This window comes from Geotrypetes seraphini, chromosome 7 (assembly GCF_902459505.1).
Source record: "Geotrypetes seraphini chromosome 7, aGeoSer1.1, whole genome shotgun sequence".
Classification (NCBI taxonomy): Eukaryota; Metazoa; Chordata; class Amphibia; order Gymnophiona; family Dermophiidae; genus Geotrypetes; species Geotrypetes seraphini.
In genome coordinates, this window is record NC_047090.1 from 132971614 (window position 1) to 132993255 (window position 21642).

General features: G+C 40.5%; 1 protein-coding gene across 6 annotated transcripts in view; it reads left to right on the forward strand.

The window, feature by feature from the left end:
• Positions 1-21642, forward strand: part of KLHDC1 (kelch domain containing 1) — a 167390-nt gene that overhangs the window by 20006 nt on the left and 125742 nt on the right. For 3 of the 6 annotated variants that reach the window (XM_033952968.1, XM_033952970.1, XM_033952969.1), the window contains exons 2-3: positions 61-131; positions 19857-19974. In XM_033952968.1, coding sequence (XP_033808859.1) covers positions 61-131; positions 19857-19974 — 189 coding nt within the window. Of the gene's footprint in view, positions 1-60; positions 132-16049; positions 16160-19856; positions 19975-21642 lie in introns of all 6 variants that reach the window. The other 3 variants (XM_033952971.1, XM_033952972.1, XM_033952973.1) reach the window with 2 other exon arrangements.

Here is a 21642-nt window from a genome sequence, read left to right on the forward strand (position 1 = left end):
CATTGTCATTTGATGTATTGAATGATTTTAAGGGACTGATAGATTGTCTTTTTATTTTAGACAATTGAAGACAACGAGGTGTACCTGCCCAATGATGAAGTATGGGTCTATGAAATTGATAGTGGATTATGGTAAGACAAACCACATATGTGTGCAGATCAAACCTTTACTGCTTATCTAGTTTTTATCATAAATGTTATTAGAGAATCATGTTTTGTATTGTTCTCTTAAGCTTCTGTGGCTGGCGTCATGATTGTTGCAGTTGTCCGGGTCTCACCATGTCTGGGTAGGTAGAACTGACATTTCAGCTACCTCTTTTGTAAACTGCATAGAACCAAAAGATTTTTGTGATATATAAATAAAAAATTATGTTATCATCCTGTGGCTTTTAGCATGATGGCTGAATCATCTGTTCTATCTACCCAGATTCAGCCAGACCTGGACAATTATAACAATCATGTTTTGTATTGGATTAGAATTAAGTATGTATGACAGAAATTTCATGTGCAGGCTGCAGGGATGCCCATAAACAAGTGTAGATTTAGTTCCCTTTATATTTTACTTACATTGGTTTACGTTATTCTATGTCTTTTATTTTATTCCTTTCCTGTCTTGCTAGAACTTACCTTTCCATGCAATTATTGCTATAGCAGTGCTAGTCATATGCCAAAGAAGAAAGTAATATACTGCAAATTTTCTCTCTTTGTATATGTTTTATGTTTAAATCATTTTTATTGAGCACAACAAAACATATGGAACAAGTGCAAAACTGGTGTCAAAGAATAAAACAACAATTTGCCGGCTCAAACAGTTTTCAATAGCAACTACTCAACCCAAACCCTCCCACCCAACACACACCAGAACACAAAAGAAGAAAGAAAAGAAAAATAATGAACTAAAAAAAACAAAAGGGGACATAAAATAAATAAGTATATGCAACAGATTGTCAATGAAACCTCTCAAGTGTCTTAAAAGTTCAAAAGTCTACTCCTTCCAGTTGGGGAAAAGGAATTCCAAAAGGGACTCCAGATATGCACAAACTTCCGTCCCGGTACAGTATCCAAGCTCCTTATCTGTGTGCGCTCCATTTTCAATAACAGGGTCATATATTGTCTCCATTGTTGAAGAGTAGGGGCCTTTTGCTCCAGCCATAACAACAAGATAGTCTTTTTTCCCATGAGCACCGCTAGTTGAAGAAAGGCGGCATAGCCTTTAGCAGTAGGAACTTGTAGAGAAAAGACATCAAACAGGATCAGAGCCTCCAGCTTCATGCCATACTACCAGAGAGATGATATGGCCCTCAACAACAAGTTCCAAAAGTGCTGGACAGGAGCACATTGCCAGAACAAATGGCCCAGGGTGGCCTTACGACATCCACCTTGCGGCAATGGGAGGTCTGGGCCACCCCAGCCAGATAGGCCCTGCGAGGAGACAAGTGAAGGCAAAGCGCAAATTTATATTGAAGCTCCCAACAGGCCACATTGACCATGACCTTACATATTGCAAGAACAAAAGACTTGTAGGTAGCCTCCGGGAGGGAAATATTTAGATCAGACTCACACATGGCAGCATAAGCATGGTATAGAATAGTGGGAGAAGAGTCCATGAGAGCTCTGATGGTATCTCAGAGGAACTTTATTCTGAGTCCGCAAAGTAAAAAGAAATCCCAGTTCCTCCTGGATATCCTCCATCAAATCCGTCCAACAGAGACTGCAAATGTAATTCCTGAATTGCAAATAAGGAAAGATATCCCGAGGAGAGAGAGAAAACTCTCTTTGCAACTCCGAGAAGGGCATCATTTTGCCCTCCTCCGTGAGGACATGGATACCTTTCTGTGTCCAGCGATGAAAATCTGGAGAGGTGGTACCCACCGGAAACTGGGAATTGCGACGGATTGCCAAGTATGGGGAAGCCTTAGTAGAGAAATGATGACGTCTGGAGATCCATTTCCAAGCAGCAGCAGCTGTAGGGAGCAGGTGAGACAGTGTGACAACAGGGGGAGGACGGAGTCTGGTAACATGAAGGTAACAACTGAAATGTACAGAGTTCATAAGAGACAGTTCTAGTCCAGTAGCTGTGAAGTCTTCAGCTGAGCGATACCAGTCGCTAACATGTTGCATGCCACAGGCAACAGTGAGAAATTTGACATTCAATAGGCCCAAGCCTCCCTGAGAGACCGGAGTACATAAAACAGAATAAGAGAGCCATGCCATCTTTCCCTGCCACAGATAGGTCTGAAGAGTCTTCTTCAATTTCCATTCGTCACAGACCCTCAAAAAGAGGGGCAGCATCTGGAATACATAGAGCCACTTTGGAGCCAAAAGCATATTAAACAGGTGAATCTTGCCAAACAGGGAAAGAGGGTAGGCTCGCCAGAGATTCAACTTCACAGCAGTATCATGTAACAAAGGTGGTACATTAAGAACATTAAACGGGAGAGTTGAGCAGGAATCAGGACTCCTAAATACTTAATATGGTATGCTGCCCAATGCAAAGGGAAGGGGCCCCAGGTAGTATAGGAAGGGCCTGAGACTTGTGAAGGTTCAAAGTAAATCCCGAGTAAGCCCCAAAGTGAGAGATGGTTTTGAGAAGGGCAGGTAAGGACTTCTGAAGATCAGTGAGGACCAGCAAAAGATTGTTCACATATGCCAGCGCCTTAACTGAGACATCAGACAGCGGTACCCCCTTAATATCTAGAGACATCTTAATCAGAGAGCAGCAGTTCCAAAGATAATAGAAAAAGCAAGGGTGAAAGGGGACACCCTTGTCGCGTACCCTGAGCAATAGGAAAAGGGGAGGACTGAATCCCGTTAATCAAGACACACGCTTTAGAATTATGATAAAGAGGCTGTACTGCCTGTAAAAACAGGCCCTGAACACCCATATGAGAGAGAACCCCGAACAAAAAGGGCCACAGCACTTTGTCAAAAGCTTTTTTGGCGTCCAGGCTGATCACCAGGGAGGGCAGCTCATGATACTGATAATGAGCCATCTAATATAATAAAACCCTAAGCGCGCATGCGCACTCTTACCTGTGTGGTTCCGTTTTCCGTGAGCTGTAGGTCCCCGGCAGGCAACAGTGCACATGCGCGCTTCGACTCCCTCCCTCACTGTAATTTTGCCGCCATCATCACCCCCTTCCCCCCATGCACCCTTTCCCGGCGCACACAAACCCCCATTGACCCTCCCACCGCAAGATGCACAAACCTCCTGGCTCCAGCAGCGGCCGCATCACACTAAAGACGCTGCTTCGCGGCCTTACCATGCTCTGATTTCCTCTGCTGGCGTCTCTGATGACAGTGTGGTTGAAAGCAAGAAAGTATTTATAACTTTATTTTGTACATCAGTGATATCCAAACTTTCCATCCTAGACATATTTATGAGGTATAATAACAGGATCCATCAGTTAATTAAATAATTTTAAAATCTAAAGGGTCCTTTTATTAAGGTGCACTAACTGATTTAGCATGCACTAAATCGGTTAGCGCACCTTAATAAAAAGACCCCTAAGTCTTTATCTGCTGCCTTGCACTGCTTAACTGTGAATGGCTGGTGGAGACCTAAAAATATTGCTGTCTGCATGTCCTGTTTTGTACTTTGGATATTTCTGACTGAATGGCCATAGTTACCATCCTAGAAGCCCAGACTAGATATATTCCATGTGTTAAAAATGGAGGTAGGAAGACCAGATGGTAGCCGACATGGTTAATGAGTGAGGTAAAGGAAGCTATCAGACCTAAAGGAGAATCCTTCAGAAAGTGGAAAGATCTGACTGGAAATAATTGTAAACAGCACAAGGAATGGCAAGTCATATGCAAGGTGCTGATAAGGAAGGCAAATAGAGACCTTGAAAAGAAGATTGCACTGGAAGCAAAAATACACAGTAAAAAACATTTTTAGGTATATTAAAAGCTAGGCAATGGAGGGATAAAAAAGGGCTCTCAGGGGAGACAAGGACATAGAGAGATTAAATGAATTCTTTGTTTCAGTCTTCATTGCCAGAAATGGTGTACAATTCTGTTGAACCAGAGAAACCCAAATAAATCTCTCTTAACACTGAAAGATGTAATGGATCAGTTTGACAAATTAGCAAATTGCCTGGACTGGATGGTATACATCCCAGAGTTCTGATAGAATTGAAAAATGAACTTGCAGAGCTATTGTTAGTAATTTCTAATTTTTCTCTAAAATCCAGCATAGTACTGGAAGACTGGAGGGTGGTCAACATGATGCTGATTTTAAAAAGGGTTCCAGATGTGATCCGGGAAATGATAAGGCCGGTGAGTTTGACGCTGGTGCCAGGCAAAATGGTAGAGACCATTATAAAAAGCAAATTACAGAACATATACATAAGCATAGATTAATGAGAAAAAAACAACATGGATTTAGTCAAGGGAAATCTTGCCTCACCAGTCTGTTGTATTTCTTTGAAGGGATAAATGAACATGTGGATAAAGGTTCTTATGTTCCACATAGTTCCACACAGATCTCTGTAAGCTGGCCAAAGAGGTCCCCAAGGGATTAACCTGCTGGCCAAGTCTGCTTCTTTTCCACACAGGCAGAGTTCTCCCCCAAATTGGGGAGCTTTGGTGCACAAATAGCCACAAAAACATTAAGGGGATAATTTTCACAAAAGAAAAATGTATGTTTTTCTCACCAACCCCTACCAATTTGCTATTTTCAAAATCTGTTTTCTAGATGGATTTCTATGCTGTTCATCTGTACTTTGTCTAAATCTCAAGGAAGCATGTTAGAGGTGTGGTGTGCGCAGAGCTAGGGTGGGCTTATGACTTAGCCATTTTTCTGCCATAATCAAACATTTAAGAATATGTCCAGGGCACAATTTGGACATTTGGGACTAGATCTGTTTTAATAAAGGGATGTAAGCCTAACCCCCTCCTCCTCCCCATACTCCCCCAGTAGTCACTTGACCCCCTTTCTCACTCCCAAAAGATGTGAATGAATTAGTACATATTTGCCTATGATAGTTTCAGATGTTATGACCAGTCCTAGTAGAGCAGCAAGCAGGCTCCTAGAGTAGCCTGATGGTCAGTGCAGTGGACTGTAGAAAAGGGGACCTTGACTCATATCACACTCTTAACTAGTATACTTGCGGTGGAGAGTGTAAGCCTACCAAAATCCACCCAAAACCTACTGTACCTACATATAGGTGACACCTACAGGCATAAGGACTATTGTTATGGTGTACAGTTGGGTCCAATTGATTTTCAGTGGGTTTTGGAGGACTCACCTTACACTATAAGGGGGTTATGGTGAGATGTGTACCTGGGTCTTTTTATGTGAAGTTCACTTCAATTCCCCTTAGGATGCTCCACTGCTCTGCTGTGATGTTGTTACTATTTGAGTTTCTGCTGGGTACAGTGACCTGGATTGGCCACTGTTGGAAACAGGAAATTGAGCTAGATGGATTGGTCTGACCCAGATGGCTGTTCTTATATCTGAGTTCTGCAAAACGTACAAACTGTCTCAAAGATTTGCTTAGCAAACTCCCCTTCCATAGAAAACTGCTAGTCAGGGAAGAGATGATAAAATAGTGAAGGATCCAGAAGGTTGCAAGCCACAAGGTTCCTTTTATACAGCTCTGGGGAGATCTAGGTTCCAAGAACTACAGAGATACCATCCTGTCAGGATGGACTTTTCATAAGTTTTTTTTCTCTACAACCCTTCTGGTTCAACAGCAAGAAAAGTTCCCTGGGTAGAAGTTTTTGGGAGTCTGCAGAGGTCCGCAATGAGGAGTTGGGGGCTTCACATCTTAATGGTTCAGGTAGGAGATCAGCCATCCACTTTTTATAAGGAATGGGCACAAATTACTACTGACCAGTGGGTTCTGGATGGACCATTGATCTGACACAATATTCAGAACAGTTTAAGCAGCTAGAAAGCTTTCCTGCCCGCTTAAATTGTTTGCTTCTGCTGCCGCCATCTAAGTAGGAATATTCAATGGCACTTAATTGGAGAGTTGCGCAGGGACAGAAATCAAACCTGTCCCTGCCAGAATCAAAACCATCCCTGCTGCACTAGGTCTTTCTTCATGTCATTCACACCATCCGGGGTGTCTACTCTATTGCAGATTTTAGTATCATCCACAAAGAGGCAAATCTTACCTGATAGCCCTTTAGCAATATCACTTATAAAAATGTTTAAAAGAGCAGGCCCAAGAAGAGAACCTTGAGGTACACCACTGGTAACATCCCTTTCCTCAGAGCAATCTCCATTGACCACTGCCCTTTGTATCTTCCACTTAACCAGTTACTGACCCAGTTCATCATTTTGGGGCCCATCCCAAGAGCACTCAGTTTATTTATTAGCCGTCTGTGTGGTACACTGTTAAAAAGCTTTGCTGAAATCTAAACACACAAGCACACTCCCTCTATCCAATTCTCTGGTCACCCAGTCAAAGAAATTGATCAGATTTGTCTGACAAGACCTACCTCTAGTGAATCCAGAAACTTCACCATTCTCTATTTTAAAAGCATTTCCATTAATTTGCTTACTACTCCATTGCTTCCAGTCCATCATAGGATACAGTTCAAATGTTCATGTGTGGTTTTTAAACTCCTTTATGGAATATTTGACTCTTTGATCCCCTTAGTGGGAATTCCTTTAGATTCTGCTATTCAAGAATTACAACAATTCACAAATTAGCATTTCCTTCTCTGAAAGGTATTAAATGCACTGGGAAGCTTAGTAAATCTTTTACTTTTAAATTGGTGAGAATTTGGAATGGACTTCCAGATTCTCTAAGACTGGTAGATCAATTATTTCAGTTTCGAAAAAGTTAAAAAAAACCTGGTTGTTTTCACAATAGCTAATTTGATTTTAGCTGTCGTATAGTAATTGTAAGCAATTCAACATACTTTTTTCTAACTTTTTCCATCCATCTAATCTAACCAATTTCTATTTTTATCCTACAGTTTTTACTTGTTATGTTTCATTTTTTTAAAGAACTGTAAACCAAGTCGAGCTCCTTAGGGAGTAGATCTGATATATAAAATGAAGATTAGATTAGATTACAGAAGTCAGATTTACTGGCCTGTAATTCCCTACTTCTTCCTTACTTCCACTTTTGTGTAGAGGGACCACATCCGCCCTTCTCCAGTCCTCCGGTACCACTCCTGACTCTAGAGAAGCATTGAAAAGGTCAGTCAGCGGAGCCACCAGAACTTCCCTAAATTCCTTCAGCACCCTCAGATGTACACCACTGGCCCCATTGCTTTGTCTACCTTTAATTTAGCTAGCTCCTCACGAATACACCCTCAGGAAAATTTATTGGGGTTTACCACTCCACCATCCCTATTTATGTTTGTCTTCTGCAGTCCCGCTTCCGGCGCTTCAGCCATGAACACAGAACAGAAATATTTGTTAAGCAATCAGCCTTTTTTTAATCAGTTTCTACATATTCCTCCCCTTCACTTTTGAGTGTCTCACAATGCCGCTTCTGCACTTATTCCTATCATTGATATATCTAAAAAATGTTTTGTCTCCCATTTTACCGTGTCAGCTATTTTTTCTTCCATTTCTATCTTTGCTTTCCTGTCTACTCGAACAACCTCTCTTAGGTTTTCCAGATATTTTTGCCCGTCTTCCTCTTTCTGCGATCTTTTGTAGTTTATGAAAACTAACCTCTTATTCCTTACCTTCTCAGCTATTACTTTGAGAACCAAAGCAGCCTTCTTTTCCTCTTACTTTTACTTACTTGCCTCACAAAAAGATTTGTTACCCTTACAATAACTCCTTTCAGTTTAGCCTACTGCATTTCTACTCCGTCCAGACGTTCCTATCCAGACAACAATGCCTTGACGTAATCCCCCATCCAAACAAAGTTAGGGTTTTTTTTAAAGTCTAGAACCTTTACTTTTGAATGAGCCCTCTCTTTACCCATCTTAATATTAAACTGTACAGTGCAGTGATCACTGGATGCCAGATGATCACCCTCTGTAACATCAGAAACACTTTCTCCGTTTGTAAGCACTAAGTCCAGTATGACCCCATCCCGCATGGGTTCCATTACCAACTGCTGGAACAGTTCTCCTTGTAAGATATACATATATTTAACTCATGTATTGTAACACCTTTACCAAAGCTCATGTATTGTAACACCTTTATAGAAACTCATGTATTGTAACAACTTTACTGAAGCTCATATATTATAACACCATTACTGAAGCTCATGCAAACTGCTCTGAATTGACTCTCCAGTCATTAATAGCGGTATGGAAGCTTCCAATAAACATTAAATGCTAGCATCAGAACTTTAAATTGCATCCTGTTTTTTTACTGGGAAACTGTGCAATTAATGCAAATTTTAGTGCAATAGATGTGCCATTCTGGATGAGTGGACTATATCCCAGTGCTCGCAAGCCTTGCAGAAGGAATCCACTCCTGATTTTTTCTGAATCTCTCCTACTTCACAGAGGGCTCTGCTGACCCCCTTTTGTACGCGAGCCTGAAGGTGTGTTTCTGATCTGCGCTGCTTATGCCTTTATTTTGGTTGGGGTTTTTTCACTTATTTTCTTCATCTTTCAGTTCTAAGAGCTCCCATAGTCAAGGGTCCAGCTCTACTTGCGTGTAGGCGAAGCAGATTGAGGTCTGTAGCTGACAGGCCAATCCCTTGTGTACCTGTTAGCCAGCCTGCAGAAGTCTTTTGGAAGCTCAGGGTTGTCCCCTGATAGCATTGCTCACCTACAGCTTGCAGGGGTTTGAGCGCAGGCTGTTAGGCATCCATAGGGGTTTCAGTGGGGACTTGCAGTGTGCTGGCTGCGTTTCACTTCCTCCCTTTTTTGCACATCTGCAATTTGCAGGAGGTTGCAGGCTCAGTCAAACACTGGTCAGACTGGCAGTCTGAAGATTCACCGCTGGAAAGACGTTCTGTTTGAGACAGTGATTTCTTCTCCCAGATCCAGCTACTTCTGGAACTGAGACAGGCTGCAGCACATTGCCAGCATAGGTCACAGTGAGTAAGGCTGTTATGAGGAAAATTGTGTGTGGGGGGGTGGTCTGCAAACGGTGTTTTTGAACGTTTTTGAACGTTTCTTCCTGTTCCCTGATGTTCTCCCACCTCTAAAAATTCTAAAATTGCTAGGTTTTTTCCATTTTGTTTTACCGTTTTGAGGATTTTTTTGCGCCAAAATGCTGCTTCGGTAGCCATCTTAGATTTTCCCATTTTTTTTCTCAAAGTTCTCCAGAACCTTCAAATTACCTCATTTTGCCTCATAATTGGCAGGGATGGAGTCCTCAGGCTCTTTTGACCCTAATTCATCCCAAGTTTGCACTGGATGGCCGCCCGTCCTTGCACTACATGCCACATAGCACATGAAGGGGGGGACGGGAGCGGCTAGCTTAGCCTCCCCTTTGCTCTCTAGGGCCGAAGAATTGATGAAAAACCCATTAGTTGGGGGCAATTTTGCTTTCTAGGCCCTGGAATAGCGGTCATCCTAAGTGCAGAGGCAGGGATGCTGCGGAGCCCAAGAGATACAAGCTGAAGTCCTCTACAGGAGACTCACCCCCTGTTTTACGAAGCCGCACTAACAGCTGCCACGTGGCAACGGCCCCGAAGCCCTTTAAATCTCTGTGGGCTTCAGGGCCATTACCGCAGCGCAGCCACTAGCACGACTTCGTAAAATAGGCCCTCAGTGCTGCCTAGTATGGCATTTTCTTCAGAATTTGTCAATTTGGTCTGGGGAGCCTTTCAGGACAGCCGACCTTCCAAGAGGATGTCTGGCAGCGCTTCAGACAGTGCACAAGGGAGTAATAAGCCTAGATATAGTGAATTATAATAATCAAACTATGGTCCCCTTTTGTGCTGCCTCTGATGGACTGCTATCAATACCCTACCTTTAATTGCATGTTTAATCGTGATTTTAATTGAGATGCAGCCCTAGTAAATATTAAATATAACTGGTTAAAGGGAGGACCCTTGTGAGACTCCAGAAGAAAGACCTATCCAATTAGAACAATCATCTTTCTGTTGTCCACAATATTTTCAACCGTGCAGGAAGAGAATCAGTCATACATTTTTCCAGAAATACCAATTGTTCTCAAACAATCTAATAATAGCTCATGAGGAATAGTGTCAATAGCCATGGAGATATCAAAATTATCTATAAAGTATCATGCCATCATCAAAACCTTCTTTGATACTAACACAAACAGAAAGTAAGAGTCTCCATTGAGTAGTTTGGCCAAAAGCCAGATTGAAAACTATCTGAAATATTGTTCTCCAAAAAAGAAATCCTATAATTAAAACAATACCAATTTTTAAGACATCTTTGATATAAACATAAACATAATATAAAAGTTTATTTGAATACCCCAATAGCATGCAGTTCAATGCGGTTAACAAAAGCAAAACTACATACACAGTGATACACACAATTACGCTAACAGAAATTTTTTAAACAAAAATGTTTTAAACAATTTCCTAAAATGCTGATATGAAATAGAATTAGCTATTAAACACTAAGGGGCTCATAATCAAAAGAGAAAAACGTCCCAAAATCGGCCTAAGTCAGCACTTGGACGATCATAAGTCAAAAACGTCCAAGTGCGATAATAAAACCGGGTTTTGAACGTATTTAAAAACGACCTAAGCCTTCATAGTGCCGCTGAACGACCAAAGCTAAACGGGGCGTTTCAGGAGGAGTGTCAAGGGCGGGAGTTGGGCGGGACGTGGGCCGGCTTAGACTTAGTCGTGCAGCATGTATAACTGAAAGTTATACAGCCCAGGATCGACGGAACTTGGTCTAAGTCACAAAAACCCACCTAAAGTCACCAGATAAGCACTGCAAACACATAAAACAGACCCCCCACACACTACCCCAGTGATCACCGGCCCCCCCCACCCCCATAAAAATATTAATCACACCTTTAAAATTCAGCTTCCAGACCATCATCACCTGGCAGCCGGGCATAGGAAAGCCTAGTCATCCAGCACAGAGGCAGCTTAAGTCGTCTTGGGGATGGGTTAGGGACTCATGCAGAGGAGGACCCATGCCTATAAGCCCCTGTAATCACTGCATTGATACTTAAACATGTGCACTCCCCTATACACCCCCCAAAACCCTTTTGTACTGGCATATAAATGGCTCCTGCAGCCATAAGGGCTATTGGGGTGGTAGATAAGTGGGTCTAGGGGAATCTGGAGGTGGTTTGGGGGGCTCACCGTGACCTATAAGGGAGCTGTAGTGAGGAGAAGACATGGAACCCTTTATGTGAAGTTCACAGCAGTGCCCTGTAAGGTACCCCACTATTTAGGTGCCATGTCTGGGTGTTCAGTCCATCACTTTGCAGACCCCTCCCACGCCCAACAGGGCTTGTTCTAGGCATTTTTGACTTGGACGAAAAGTTGGACGAAAATGTGGTATAAAGATGGACGATTTAGTGACTTGGACAATCAGATCTGCAGGAAGTGTAATTAGACAATTTTCGAAAGAAAAAAAATTTTGGATGTATTTTTAGAAAATGTGTCCTAGGCTGTTTTTTACTTTGGACAACTTGCGACTTAGACGAAAATGGACTTAGACGTCCCTTTCAATTATGCCTCTCCACACTCTTTATCCCAGGTCGCAACCTGAAAAGACAGTAATCTTTGAAAGTACCTTTTATGTGAACAGGGTAAGATTTCGTAATAGACGTCTAGAGTCTGTGAACCTAAAATGATCAACATAATATTCTGGTGCTAAGCCATATAACCTTATAACATATACATCCAGATTTAAATATAACTCTTACTTCAAATGGGAGCTAGTGAAGTTTTCTATAATAAGATGACACATCATCCTTTTTCTTCAAATTAAAATTCAGATGAACCGACCTGTTTTGAATAATATTTAATCTTTAAAAATTTTTGGGAAACCCTGCTAAATAGATAATGTTACAATAATCTAAGATACTTGGAAGGGCATGATCAAAATATATGTCTAAGTCCGATTTGGGCGTTTGGTGCTAGACGCCCAAAGTTGGCAGTGGGAAAATGGTCATTTTCAAAAAATACGTCTAGAATATTTTTATTTTCAAAAATCGTCTATCTTGACATCCAGGCTATTGTTCATCCAGACCGCCAGAACGTATATCTTTATACTTCATTTTTGACCAAAATTTCTTCCAAGTCCCAAATGCCCAGAACAAGACCATTTGGACATGGGAGGGGCCAATGTTGTAATGGACTGGCCACCCAGACACGACAACAGAGCAGTGAGGCTCCTTATAGGGCACTACTGTGAACTTCACAAAAAGGGTGCCACATAAGCATCTCACCAGAATTCCCTTAGAAACTCCCCCAACCCACTATACACACCTGTCTACAACCCCAATAGCCCTTATGGCTGCAGGTGGCACCTATATGGCAGTAGAGTAGGGTTTTGGTGGGTGCACATGTTCCACCATAGTTGTAGTGGTTAGAGTGGCTTATGGGCCTGGGTCCTTCTCTGTGGTTCACTAGTCCACTTCCCAGGCTATTTAAGACACCTTGTGTACAGCTCTACTAGGCTTTCCTATACCAGGTGCTGATGTTCTGGAGACAGGTATGTACTTTTTTATTCTGATCTTTGTGGGGATGTGAGGAGGTCAGTGAACACTGGGGGAGTGTGTGGGGGTCTTTACTTTGTCTCTGCAGTAGTTATCTGGTCACTCCTCTACGCATATGTCCTCTCCAGAATGGATTACTGTAACTCCCTATTTAATGGACTAACCAAAAATAATCTCAAACGCCTCCAACGTGTCCAAAATGCAGCTATCCGCCTCCTATACAACCTCAACTACCATGATCCCGTCTCCCCAGCACTCCGCGCTGAACACTGGCTCCCAATTAGCCAGCGCTGTGCTTTCAAGGCCCTAGCAGTAGCCCACAAGAGAATTTATGCCACCACCCCCTCCTACATAAAATCTAAGCTTCCCATCTACACCCCCACTCGCTCCCTCCGCTCAAAATCGGAAATACGCCTATGCATTCCCCCTGGAAGGTCCCTCCTCTCAGAAACTGCCCGCAAACGATCCTACAGCCACTTCATCCCACATCTCTGGAATAAACTCCCCCCCCAACTCAGGCAACAGAACTCTTTATTGACATTCCGTAAAATGGTAAAGACCCTCCTCTTCAACTAAAGATCTCCCTCAGTCTACACCCCCCCTTAAACCCCACCTCTCTCTTCTCTCCCCTATTTAACTTCTCCTAAATTTCAGTATAGTCCTCTCTTAGTCTGTACTCTGATAAATTGTCTGTACTCTGAAAAATTGTTTGTACCCTGATAAATACTGCACAATTTTGTATGTCCAAGCACCTAAACCTATTGTACATCTTATTTGCCTAATTACTTCTACTGTGTATGTTTACTTGTAGACCGTTCTGAGCTACTGGGAGAACGTGATATAAATCTAAATAAATAAATAAATAAATAAACTTTGGATACTTGGCACTTATACCTGTTTTTACATCGAATAACTCAGACCATTTAAGTTTCATCCAGGATGTCTAGTAAAACATTTGATTATCCCTTCAGGACAACTAAGTCTAGGTCCTCACACATCCTGCCCTAACCACTCCTCCAGATATGCCACTTTCAGCTATGAGCACATAGCGGCATTCAGAGGCATGAAAAGTCCACTGACATGTCCAGAAAGTCAGTTTGATTATTGGCACTTGGACGTCCTGTATTTTAGGGCTTGGGCGGGTTTTTTGACGTGTTTAAGTTTTGATTATGAACCCCTTAGAATCAAGGATTATACTGAGCCTAAATGTATTGATATCAAAATAAGATCTAACTGTCCGTAATTTCCATAACATAAAGAAACTTTTATGAACTACATCATTTATTTGAGTTCCCATTGATAAATTCTGATCCAAATAAACCCCAAACATTTTAATGGTGGAATTGATTGGGTATAAACTTCCATTCAGTTCTAGAGTCCCTTCATTGATCTTGTTTGATGGATTAGCAAAATAGAATCTTGTTTTAGCTGAATTCAACAGCAAAATTGACTTTGCCAATTAAATCTGCAGATTGAGATGGTAAAGTGGAGATTGGAATCACTAAAGTTATGTTATCCGCTTAACTATAAATTTATTCCTAAAGTGGTTAGTCTTAAATAATTAAGAAGAATAATTATTCTTAAATAATAATAATTAGTCTTAAATAATTAAGAAGAAATAGAGTGATAATTTTCCTGATTTTAAGCATCCGATTTCTCAGGTTTTATTATCTGAGATGAAAGGGTTATGCAGAACAGTGATTCCGACTCTCTTTTGCAGGCCAGGAAACATGTTATGTCAGCAGTATATGCTACAGAGTCTGAAGCATGCTTGAAATTTGTTGTGAGGAAAGGGCAATACCTTCATTTTAGGTGACAGTAACCCAGGGTTTATCTTTCTTGCAAGACAGGTTCCAGAAGGGATTTGCTTTGGCCTCCCTAAAAGTTCAAGTAGGAGTGTATACTTAGGAGGAAAGGCAGGAGAGTGGAGACATGATAGAGATGTTTAAATACCTACGTGATGTAAATACACATGAGTCGAGTCTCTTTCATTTGAAAGAAAGCTCTGGAATGAGAGGGCATAGGATGAAGTTAACAGGTGATAGACTCAGAAGTAATCTTAGGAAATAGTTTTTTTATAGAAAGGGCGATAGATGCATGGAGCAATGTCCTGGAAGAGGTGGTGGAGACAGAGACTGTATCTGAATTCAAGAAAGCCTGGGATAGGCACGTGGGATCTCTTAGAGAGAGGAAGAGATAATGGTTACTGTGGATGGGCAGACTGGATGAGCCATTTAACCTTTATCTGCCAACATGTTTCTATGTTTCTATTTGAAGGGGATTTCATTAAATTCCCATCCAGATATGGTACAGTTTCTCAAGAGAGTTTCCCATTTATATTTTCCATTGCCTCAGGTAGTTCTAGCTTGGAATTTCAAACGAGTCCTATGAGGATTTGTTGCTGTACCTTTTGAGCTTCTAAAGAAAGATCCTTACTTTAAATATGGTCTTTCTTGTAGCCATTTCTTTAGCCAGATAGATATCAAAGTTGTAGGCTCTTTCATATCGAAAATCATTTTTGCATGATTCAAAAGTGTGAGTGTCTATTAGGACAGTTCCCTCCTTTCTTCCAAAAGTGAAATTGGCTTTTCATGAGTTTTCTGACTTTCATTAGGAAGATTGGGGAGATGAGTTTATGTGATAAAAATATTTTTGTATTGTTTGGGTTTAGAAAAGGTGAAGCTGTTACAAAGGTGACAATCGCTTGGCAGTTGAAAGAGGCAATCCAGTTTATCTGCTTAAAAGTGAAGGGTTCATCCAACTAGGAGTATGACATTGTTGTGGGAAAAACATAACATAAGAGTTGCCCTATTGAATCAGACCAAGGGTCCATCTAACTGAGTATCTTGTTTTCAATAGTGGCTAGATAGACCAGGTCACAAGTACATGTTAAGAGCTCCAAAAACGTAGTAAGATTCTATGTTACTTAACCTCGGAAATAAGTAGTGGCATTCCCTAGGTCTACTTTAATAATGGTTTATGGACTTTTCCTCTAGTAAACTTCTTTTATTACCTGCTCCAGCAATGAGTTCCAGAGTTTAACTATATGTTGAGAAAAAAAAAAATTTCTTGTTTGTTTTAAATGTGCTTCTGTACAACTTCATGGAGTGTTCCCTAGCCTTTGTATTTTTTTTTTTTAAAGAGTAGACAATCAATTTGTGTTTACTTGTTCTCCATTCAGAATTTTATAGACCTCTATCACATCTCCCCTCCAGGTTTTCTTTTCTCCAAGCTGAAGAGCCCTAACCTCGTTAACCTTTCTTCATATGAGATTCATTCCATCCTTTTAATCATTTTGGCCACCCTTCTCTGTACCACTGTACCAGTTCTACTATATCTTTTTAAGATGCAGCAACCAGAATTGTACACAATATTGAGGCATTATTATATTCCTTCTTTTATTCTGTATTCTTTAGCTAATTGCTAACATTCTGTTTCCTTTTATGGATTCTGCCACATACTGAGCAGAAGATTTCAACATATTGTCCATTTTTCCATCGCAGGACCAGAAGGATAGAATCATCTCCCTGGGTACCTAAGGTTGATGTCTGATACATATCTGCCTTTAAGAAACAACTTAAGGCTTTTCTATTTATACAGGCCTATGGACTAGGTTGGTAATTTAATAATCTCAACTGTTGATGCTCTACAAGACTTTTTTTGCAACAGAGTAGGTGGGTTGCCAGATTTACCCCTCCTTTTACAAAACCAGTTTTTAGTGTCAACCACGGCAGTAACAGCTCATATGCTCTTAGAGTTCCTATGAGCGTCTGACTGTTACCACCGTGGCCAGTGCTAAAAAACGCACTACAGTTTTGTAAAAAGGGGGGGGGGTATAGGATTAAATAAAATATCTTGTTATGTGTTGTATTTCTGTCTGATGAATGTTTTATGATTATGTTTATTGTACATGTTTGTTTTACCCATTTCTGGTTATAGGTAGCTCACAAATGTAGCAAATAACTCTTTTCCCTCTGTAGTGACTCCTAATGTGGAACCTAGCATCAGGTAGCTATAATTTGGGTTATTCTTTCCAATGTGCATCATTTTGCACTTGTCCATATTACATTTCATTTGCCATTCAGATGCCCATTTTACAGCCTCCCAAGGTCCTCTTGCAATTTCTCACATGCGATTAGCAACTATGAAGAATTTTAGTTCACTCATTGTTTTGTTTCATTCATTGTTCCCATTTTCAGTTCATTTATAAATATTGTTAAAAAAAAACCCAACCATAAAATCCAACAGATCTTGTGGCACTAAACTATTTACCTTTCTCCATATAGAGAATTGACCTTTTAACCCTACTCTTTGTTTTCTTTCTTGTAACCAGTTTCCAATCTATTACAGAACATTGCTTCCTATTCCATGGCTTTTTAATTTTCTCAGGAACTATTCATGAGGGACTTGTCAAAAGATTTCTGAAAATCTATATATACTACCTCAACTGGCTCACCTTTTTCCATATTTACTCATACCGTCAAACAAAATGTAGCAAATTGGTGAAGCAAGACCTCCTTTGGCTGAATTCATGTTGAATCTGTCCCATTAAACCATGTTTGTGTATGTGTTTGGCAATTTTGTCCATTATAATAGCATCTACAGTTTTGCTTGGCACTGGCATCAAGCTTACTGATCTGTAATTTTCTGAATCACCCTGAAATTATTTTTAAAAATTGGAGTTACATTGGCCATAATTTTCAGATTCCATGGATAGTTTTAATAATAGGTTATAGGTTATCAGTAGTAGATTTGCAATTTCATTTTTGAGTTTTTTCAGTGCCCTGGAGTGTATAGCATCCAGTTCAGGTGATTTGATACTTTTTTAACTTGTCAATTTGGCTTATTATATCTTCCAAAAACTTACTTTACCTGCTAGCTGTGCTGTAATAAACGCTAAACTGCATTTGAAAAAAGAAACTGAAAGTACTTATTTCATCCCATGTCTACCTTTTCCCAAGTTTGAATGAAATTTCCCAGTAGATAAATACTCATTAGTGAAGCTTTCCTCCCCTTAGTAGGTACTATCTCAGCACCTCTTCAGGATTGAGAACAACTGGGCTCATACAGTTTCCTTAGTGGATATTTTCAAGGTTACCACATGATCTTCTTTGCAGTTTTATAGGTTGAATGTTCAGGCTAGAGTAGGGGTAAGCAATTCTGATCCTCGAGAGCCACAGGCAGGTCAGATTTTCATAGGGTTACCAGATTTTCTATTTGGAAAATCTGGACCCCTAGACCCGCCCCAGGCCTGTCTAGTTCCACCCATCCCTGCCCCATCACACCCCAGTCCTACATGATATCATCGTGTGACATCCGCGCATGCGCGGATAACCTCCTGCCCGACACGATGTGGTGGAAAGCTTTTCAAAACCCGGACAAAGGGCTGAATTTTGAAAAGCTGTCCGGACTTCTGGTAACCCTAGGTTTTCAGGATATCCACAATGAATATATATGAGATGGATTTGCATACACTGCTTCCTTGAGATGCAAATCCATCTCATGCATATTTATGTGGATATCCTGAAAATCTAACCTACCTGTGGCTCTCGAGGACCAGAATTGCCTACCCCTGGGCTAGAGCATATACTGTGTTTGGAGCAGCAGTTCTGGCAGCAGGATGTCATCATCTTGCTTAATGTGAACATTGCTACGTCCCATACATTCTAGACTAGGCTGGTGGAATAAAAAGAAAAGAAAAATGTCTTAATTAGGGTTACCATATGAACATAAGAATAGCTTTACTGGGTCAGACCAATGGCCCATCAAGCCCAGTAGCCCGTTCTCACGGTGGCCAATCCCGGTCACTAGTACCTGACCAAAACCCAAGGTGTAGCAATATTCCATGCTACCGATGCAGGGCAAGCAGTGGTTTCCCCCATGTTTTTCTCAATAACAGACTATGGACTTTTCCTCCAGGAGATTGTCCAAATCTTTCTTAAAACCAGCTACATTATCCGCTCTTACCACAACCTCTGGCAGTGCGTTCCAGAGTTTAACTATTCTCTGAGTGAAAAAAGATTTCCTCTTATTAAGTGTCCCCTAGTCTTTGTAATATTTGACAAAGTGAAAAATTGATCCATTTGTATCCGTTCTACTCCACTCAGGATTTTGTAGACTTCAATCATATCTCCTCTCAGCCATCTCTTGTTCATGCTGAAGAGCCCTAACCTTTTTAGTCTTTCCTCATAAGACAGGAGTTCCATTCCCTTTATCATCTTGGCTCCAGAAAAAGGAGGATGGGTTGAGACATTCGGCTTTTACTTCCATTGAAAGCCCAAGATGAGTTCGTACAGCCATGCTGCTCTACAAGCAAATTGGTCTTTTCACATAGTTTATATGAGTGCTTGTTATTTGGCGTCTTACAGTATTTTTTTCTTTTTGAAAGCCATATGCTTAAGCGCCATCTACTGGAATATCTATGACACCACTGAGGCAGGCTTCTGCTTCAAAGCCGAAACACGGACCATGTCGGGTTTGGAAGAACTTGAATAAAAGATTGACTGTATCATATGTTTTGTACTATTTAATAAACTAATTTTTATCCCAGGTTGACATGTACATTTCCTTCCCCACTTTTCTTATCATTGTACATTTGTCATGGGGTTGTTTGCCTTGTTTTTTTGGATTGTATTCTTATGTTCTAACCTTCAAATCTGAATCGGTCGTCCTTTTTCTGGAGCCAAATGTTAACCCTAGTTTAACTGCTAATTTTATTTTCTTGAGTCTCAACAGACCAGTCCAGAAACCTGTGGCCTGAACATGTTCTGGTTTTGTTCTTTCATTCGTTTCTGAAGGATACCTATAGTTAGCTTGTCAGTGAAGTACTGTATAGCACTCAATCCCATCCAGGGGTATTTTCAGTTTTGGTTTTGTTTTTTTTAACTAGGTTAGCTGTTTCAGCTTTTGCTTTGTTACAAGAATACTGGAGAACTGTGCTTCTACAATACCTTTTATAGAGTGGAGCTTACTGCTCTTAAGTCTCTGTCTCTATCTACTGGCTGACAAGCACAACCCATACATATTAGACTAGCTTGTCTGGGACTCAAGGAAAGAAAATTAGCAAGTAAGCCCATATTTTTCTTCATTACACTGCCCCACTGGCTAGCTGCCACAACCTTGTATTATTAGCTCCTTTATGGAAATGTAAACAAATTACTTTGTACCACAATTTTTCAGGGAGCTTTTGTCCACCAAAATGGTCATGCTACTGAGAACATTAACACTTATTCATGATTCTTGAAGTATTTATGGATGTTTAGACCTTTTGTTGAATGGAATGTGAAAATTTCATATTTTCTGAACTGTAGGACAATGCATCTTATGGAAGGAGAATTACCACCCTCAATGTCAGGAAGCTGTGGTGCTTGCATAAATGGCATGTTGTATATTTTTGGAGGATATGATGATAAAGGATATAGCAATCAGGTGAGGAATATTTTTAATTTGATAGTGTTCTGTAAGCAGTATTAAATTCTTGTCCTTTGGTTTCATAATAATATTTTAGTTGCTGGTATGCTCGTAATTAGTTGCTGGTCTCGTAATAATATTTTAGTTGCTGGTGACACTGAGTGATGGATGACTAATTTTCTGAGTCTGGATGCAGATCACAAACAGTTGAATGTATAAGGAAAGACAATGTGGCACTGTGATTTGATGCAATTATCTTTACTTCTGGAGATCCAGGTTTGAAATGAGTTTGATAGTTTCAGTCTGATTTCTTCATGCACTATGTGGTTTTGCATACTTGGTAGATGGTTTCTCTTCCACGGTTGCCCAGTATTGGCATAGCAGGAGAGCAGCAAGTTGAGACAACAATGAATAGATGTATTGCGAAAGCACATCAGTTGCTATATACATGATCCAAAAAGCTGTGAGTATCTCTTTAAGCAGGACCATGAAATTAATCCAGCTTATTCATAAAAGATAAAGGCACCTCTTTACTAAAATATACTAAGATTTTGCAGCTAAAATTTGGTAATAGCCAAAACTGATGCATTTTGGGGCAGGAAATGGGTCAGGAGAACAGGTAATGTTAATGCAGCAGATAATGTAGAACAGGTAATGTCACTTCAAGAGGTGAAGTTGCCACATATTACCAGTTGTACTGTTAACACACCACAGCAACTTTTTCTCCACATTAATTGTACAGCAGCTTTTCCAAAAATATTCATAATAGCTCCAGTAGCTAATTCAGGTTATGCAATTAGCATGTGCTAACAGTTAACGTACTGCACTATTAGAAAATAGGCCTAATTAAGTTATTTATGAATGATTGTTGTACACTTGTTGTAATTTTTGAAAATGAATAAAGATTTTTTAAAAAAGAAAAGAAAATAGGCCTAAAAGGTGTTAACAGAAACCCAAAAAAGTAGTTGGGTAGAGATACTTGGATTAATATTCAAAGTGATTTAACCAACCAGAAATGGCTCCTGGCCAGTTAAATCGCCTTTTGGGGGCTAATTGGTCATTTTCAATGGCACTTAACTGTATGTTTTGGTGGCATTCTAGAGGCGAAGTTAGCACTTGGCTAGTTAACTGCCAGTATACAGCACTTAACCAGCCAAGGTAACCACATAAATAGGACCACATAAAAGTCAGTCCTATCTTTATGCAGTTGCCCCATAACCGGTTAAGTGCTCCACAGACTCAGAAATTCAATGCCAAAGCCCTGACATGGTCCAGCATTGAATTTCAGTGACAGATAGCAAAACACTGAGCACCACAAGCTGAATATCGGGCCATTCTCTATAAGGAATGGAGGAGTAGCCAAATGGTTAGTACAGCAAACTGCAATCCTGGGGAACTGCAATCCTGGGTTCAATTCCACTGCAGCTTCTTATGTCTCTGAGCAAGTCACTTAACCGTCCATTGCCCAGGTACAAAAATTTAGATTGTAAACCTACTAGGGACAGAGGAATGTACATGTATATAATGTGTACAGCGCTGTGTACATCCAGTAGCACTACAGAAATGATTAGTAGTAGTAGTTGTAATAGTAGACTAATAAAAAAAAAATTCAGATGGAAACTTTCAGAACCACTAAAGTCCCTTGTTCATATAACTTATTATCCTAGGACAAACAGGCAGCATATT